This window comes from Camelus ferus, chromosome 8, assembly GCF_009834535.1.
Source record: "Camelus ferus isolate YT-003-E chromosome 8, BCGSAC_Cfer_1.0, whole genome shotgun sequence".
NCBI classification, from domain to species: Eukaryota; Metazoa; Chordata; class Mammalia; order Artiodactyla; family Camelidae; genus Camelus; species Camelus ferus.
The window spans coordinates 2,003,874-2,010,152 of record NC_045703.1 but is presented as its reverse complement, the minus strand read 5'-3'; the positions used below and the strand labels follow the sequence as shown (position 1 = coordinate 2,010,152).

General features: G+C 41.5%; 1 protein-coding gene across 1 annotated transcript in view; it reads right to left on the bottom strand.

Annotated features, from left to right (window-relative positions):
• Positions 1–477: 477 nt before the first annotated feature.
• The window catches only part of FAXC (failed axon connections homolog, metaxin like GST domain containing), a 54,328-nt gene continuing 48,526 nt past the window's right edge, over positions 478–6,279 (bottom strand). Inside the window, exon 6 of the mRNA XM_032484413.1 lies at positions 478–3,054. Within this exon, the coding sequence (XP_032340304.1) occupies positions 2,770–3,054 (285 nt within the window). The 3' untranslated portion in view covers positions 478–2,769. The remainder of the gene's footprint in view (positions 3,055–6,279) is intronic.

Sequence of the window (6,279 nt, the reverse complement as noted above, 5' to 3'; positions counted from 1 at the left end):
AGGGAAGGATAAGGGGCAGAATTTACTTCTACGAGAGGTGAAAAAGGTGGCCTGTGGGTCTTCCGTCCACCCAAAAGCAACTGTTAGCATTAAAGATCACATTTCCTTAAGTTACTTTCCAGTAAAACAGAAATACAGAACTTGAACAAGTGAGCCAGAGGTCAAAAATATCCCCTAATTTCTGGTTATTTCTCTCAGAAGTAGCACCTGTGAACACTTCAAATCTGGGCAGCTTAAGAATGAAGCACATAAAATTAAAGCCCTCCCAATCAAGACTGTGTAAGTCACCCACACCACAGTGGGTTTTTATCTTGGTCATTTTGCTTCCATAACCCAGTTTGGGAAAGTAAAACCTGTGTATGTTCTAGGGTTCCAAATCAAGTTACACCAACAAAATGCCGGGTACCCAGTCAAGAGCGGCCAGGCAGCATCCAGGACTCCAGGTGGCAATTCAGGCCTCTGTGGGAGGTACACGGAGAGGTTTTACAACTTCACTTTTAATGTTGTTGGACTTGCCCTCCAAGGAACACACAGTAAAAAATATATGTGGCTCTACATACTCATAACTTAATTATCCTTGGCATAAAGATACATCACTCTTGGTGCTATACAGGAAGAACAAATTATAGACAAAATTTCAAACACAACTCTATCCAGCTGATGGTGGGGAAAGGGCAACTCAGTCTTCGTGGAGATAGGTCCACAGTCTACCTGTCCATCACATTCACATTTTCAGGCTAGGAGTTGCCCTAGTCTTAACAGAACTACCACCAGCTGGCCTTGGAACACACTTGCTGGAGAGAGAAGAGGTGAACAGTCCCAAATGATGCTGGAAACAGAACAGGCTTATCCATTCTCGCCAACACATTCTCAGGAGGCATCAAAAAGTCCGCTCAAAAATGAAGGGTGTCAATAAGATATTAACCACTGAGTTTTCTGTGGAATAACAATGTCTAGCTTGGGTTATTTCAGTATTTCTTCCCAGTTACAGATGCCCTTCCCAGTTGCTTCACAGTAACTAGCCTCAAAAATGCTCCCCCTTTATCTCTTTGTGAATCCATAGAATTTTAGGATTGTTTTTGCCAGAATTAAATTCAAAGAGAGTCTTTTCCAAGTAAAGTACATGAACTTCTCAGAAGAAGTTGCTGTCTTTTAAGGAGTTCCTCTTTAACCCCACAAGGAATAACCCTTACCCAGCCAGCTGGGGTCAGAAGCCCAAATCCACAGCCATCACCCCAGGGTCTTCGCCCCATACTTCACTGGAAGATCTTCAAAGTCAACCAAAACTGTATCTTCAGAGATAGTGTGCCTTCGTCCATAAGGCACCCCAAAAGTTCAGGGGTACTACAGGGAGGCAGAGGAGGTCCAGGGAGGGGAGGGGAGGGGAATCCTTAAGAAATGTTAAGATTTTCCTCAGCGTTGCCTTCCCCTCGCTGGACAATGGCTGAGAACACCAGAAAAGTTGCATTAATAAAACTGCATAGAGGCTACACCGCCCAAAGTGCTCTGATACGAAACACATGATCCTCTTCCTACTTCATCTTGTCAATACACCTTGCAAGGTTTGTTTTCAAAAAAGACATTACAAGTTGGCAAGCTTCTGCTGGCAAAAGTCCGTCGAAACACTTTCCCTGTCACCTCTGTTAAACCCATCCTATTCCTGAGCTTTATTTCCTTCAAGTAAATAAAACATAGTCAACTTAACACTCCGGGGCCAACAGAGGACAAGGTCCCATTGTGCGTTCAGGCAAAGAAAGAAAGAAAGACTTCTCTGCAAATATACAGGAGAACTGAAGACCGTTTGCAGCTGTTGATGATCCATAAAAATATTTCCAGGGTTCTTTCAACAAAAGATTTCTATTCAAGCAAGACTGCAAAGAGGCTGGAGACAGAGTCCTCACTGTGCCTCGGTGTGTGTTTCATCCGCTCGGCCGTGGCTGCTGTTGCCTGCATGTGGAATTCCTCGGCCCTCCAATCCTCACACGCATGAAGCACATTAAAGAATAAAATGTGTTTATGTCACACCTCTTCCGAGAGGTTTAAAGCGCCAAATGCTACCACATGAATCCTCACAACACCCCTGTGAGGTAGGTAGGTGGAGACTACTGTCACCCCCACTTTACAGGTGGGGGAAATGAGGCACACAAGAATTAAGGGACTTGCCCGAAATCACACAGCTCGTCACTGGCAGGGCTTAGAATAAAACTGATACTGATTAGCACCTAGCAAGTGCTTTTGCACATAGTAGGTGTTCACTGAATATCTATGGATTTTATTTGACTTATATATCACCATACAATATGCACACGTGAAATACAAGCAGCCCCCAGAGAACATCCATCTCCTCCATTTCTTCTGACGGCATCTCTCATGACTTCGAACCCTGCTGGATGAAAGATGTTCAAGAATCCACCTCGCAAGTGAGGCCTCGGGCTGAAGAGGATCAGCGTACACACGATCTGTGGACAACCTCTCCTTGCACCTGCTCCACCACACAATGTTAGTTTTCTAATGAAAACAAAAATGGATTTCAGGAACCATGCTGACTTTTTTTTTTTTTTTGCCTGTTTGTTTTAAATGGAGTCATCGAAATGGTTCTGTGTTCTGTTTGTACAAAAAAAGAAATAAGGCTGCTCTAGTCCAGTTAGCTTGTGAGAACCGTGCCAAGCACAGAGATCTCCTCCCAGCTCGGATGGATTTCTACCTGGGAAACGGGACCGACCCCAGAGAGTGGCAGCTCCAACAGAAGAGGGTCAGTGAGGCTGAACATCACTTGCACTGTTCATGGTCCGTGTAGTCATCCATGTCCACGTCAGAATCAAAGAGCGAGTGTCCCGTGAAATCTGTGTCTGGGGTTCTGGAAAAACTGTTCTCTGCTCCCTCATCTTCAAAGGTCTCTGTCCTTGAGTAAAAGCTGAAATCCAGCAGGGGCGTGTGCGTTTTGCTGCCTTCGCTGCTCTCCTCGGACTCATAGATGGTGTTGTCATCATCGTGATGCCACTCGGGCCAGAATTTCCTCCTTATCCGCTCACAGTACATGGCAAGATTGATCAGCTTCACCTGCAGGGTGGTAGGGAAAGTGAGGGTTAGTTCCCCAAGGCAACAATCTACCAGCCACCTGGCTTTCTGGGAAGTTTAGAAGAATGGGAGTAAGGAACACATTAACCATGTTTTTCCACAGAGGCACTGTCAAAACGTTTAGATTTTCATACCCAGAAGAAGAAAGGTGAGTGGGAAAAGTTAAATTCAGTGAGTGGGCTGAATGACGTTTCAGGAGCAAGTCCTACGGTGACAAGAAATGGCAGCTAAACCACCATCATTTCACTTTGTGAAGCATTTTATTATTTTATGTTTGCATATCAAGAGAACTAGTGCTTCAATGGGTTCACATTTAAATAAATTTATAGTCCATGAAAATATACCAACTGTTAGTTGGATTAAGTCAGCCAGAAGTGATCATTCATTCCACAAATATTTGTGGCATCATTATGGGCTGGTTACTATGCCAAGTAGTTGGAAAAAATTAGGTTAGGATGGAAATTTTCCCCTGAATAATCCATAAAGTGGATAAATCATAATTGTCTTTACGGAAGAGTCTGCCTGAAAACACACTTAGTAAAACATGTGTTTTTTTATTTTAAATAAAATTAAACAGGCTGCACCCACGATTGGGTTCTCGCTTGGTCACTGGGATACTTCTTTTTCCTATAAATAAAAGGAACACTTTCGTTCAGTTGCTAAAACTGTCCAGGCATTCGTCTGAAACATGACACAGTATTTAGCTTTCATTTCCTAATTCCAAACGGAAGATGAAGAAAGAGAGTGAGTTTTTCGCTTTTGATCCACTAGATGGCAACATTGCTCATAAGAATACAATTTGTCACTATCTCTTATAGGACTTTATTGCCCTAAGAATAGTCTTTGGATTTTTTTAAAGTTATATAAACATTCACTTATTATGTAGGTAACCCATAGTTTTATTGCAGAGAATTAAAAAACACAGATAAGCAAAAAATTAAAGAATTATCAATAATCCCATTTGCCATAATAATTTTCACTTATATTCTTCCAGAAATGTATATATTCATACATACATTTACATATTCTTACATTTGCTGCATTGCACTTACTATATATTATGTTTCCTATACTGCTTCTTCCACTTAATAACATAGTGAAAACCTTCGAACTTCACTCTATGACCACCTTGATAATTGCAGAGTATTTCATTACACAGATGTGCCATAGTTTCATTTGGTTTTCACAATCCCCTATCACAGCCATTTAGGCTGCTTCTATAGTAATAGCTCTATTGGTAATAGTCTGTAACTACTTTATTTTACCTTCTGTCAAAGAAAGTAATATATACTCATTTTGGAAAATTACAAGAAATTGTAATTGGTATAATTAGAAATGGTATAAACATATATACACGCAGAAAAAAACAATGGCACCTACACTATAATCTCCCCAAGCCAAGGAAACACAATTAACATCTCGGTGTAATTTCTTTCAATATTTTTTTCTATTTACTTATTGTTATTATTATCATTACCTACTACCTCCTGGCACATTATAAACATTTTCCCACTAAAATTTTTCAAAACTTGATGGCTGTTCTGCTTACATAAACACATTCCCTACAAAACATAATAAGGCAAATCCCCCTGCTTCACGGGTCCTGTAAACCAGCGGACTTGTCTTGGTTCCAAGTCACCGTTCTCAGTCTTCTCAGAGCAAAACAGTTCAACTCACACGGTGTAAGAGTCCATTCTGACTGCCCTCAACACGAAGATTTTCTGTCCACACTCAGGAGCCACAAGCTGAGAAGCCAGTGTCGTTGCTCCTTCTGGGCAGACGCATACAGAGGCGTGCAAAACTGCCACTTACTCTCTCCCTCAGGGAAGCAGTTACGAGGCACCTCACCAGGTATTGCTGGTAACCAAGAATTAGATAAAGATGTGGAAGCAGCAGCAAGGGGCCACTGGGGGCGGGAAACATCAAAGATGAATTATGGTCACTTCACAGCAGGCCCTGGGACAACCCTGTTTGCCTCAGATCAAGTCCAATCCCAGAAGGTCAGAATCTATTCACGACATCCGTGGATCTACACGATATATGACTGTATCCACTTCTTTTGTGGTCATCCTCTCTACACACTATTTCTTCACCTTTCTTCCAGGAGAGCTGCCGCCTTCATGTCTGTATGATTAGTAACCATTCAGTGTGTGATAATAAAAATTAATAATAATAGCAAACATGTGTATTGGCCTTACTGTATACCAGACACTATTTGAAGTGCTTTATTTATTCTTGAATTCATATTAACTCTCACTCCTTAGTCCTGGCAACAATCCTATGAGGCAGAAAGTATTATTGTATTATTTCCTATCTGTAATAGGAAAGCTGAAGCAACAGAGAGGTTAATTAACTCGCCTAAGGTCACAAAGCCAGATAGGGGCAGAGCCAGGATTCAAACACAAGCTGTCTCCAGACTCCATGCCCTTCACCATGGCTCTCTTCTGCCTCTCGACTGATGCACTGACAGCCTGGCCTGGGAATTAATACCTTCACACTACCTGTCACAGAGTATTTTTCTGGAATTCATTCTGGAGTCTCAAGAATTATGAGGGGACAGGTGCTGCTGCTCAAAGATAATGGGTTGTCATGAAGAAGTGATTGCTCTATAATGCAGTCAAGAAAGGGTTTGCTTTGATAAGCAAGGGCTAGGAACTCACATGCCCATCCTCATATCTTGCCCCTGATAAAAAGAGTAAAACAAAGATTGAAAATTTATGGTTGAGTTCTACCTCTATCTGGCTTTGCCAGTCCCTTCCTATGTCTAGATCCTCCATCAGCTGACCCATTCAACATGCTACCAGCCAAAAGGAATGAAAACAGTTGGCAGTAGAAACAAGTTGTGTGTAATGTGTGTGTGTGTGTGTGTGACACACCACGTTAACACAAATGCCTATACTGAAGATGTAAACTTTGTAAAATAATTTTTTAAAACTGCATTTTTTCCAAAGTGTACTCAACAATCAAATAATGTCATCAGGCTTGTAAGAATTAAAGGCTGATACCATCCACTGTGGAGGGTCAGGCATTGTACTACAGAGCTGGTGGAAGTAGAAATTGCTATAAGCTTTTTATGAAAGTAATCTGATGTTATCTATTGAAATTTTAAATGCACATATCTGTTGGCTCAGGACTCCACTTTCAGTATTCTAGTCTACTAAAATAAAAGCAGCAGCATGTAAAGATCTATGCATATGGATG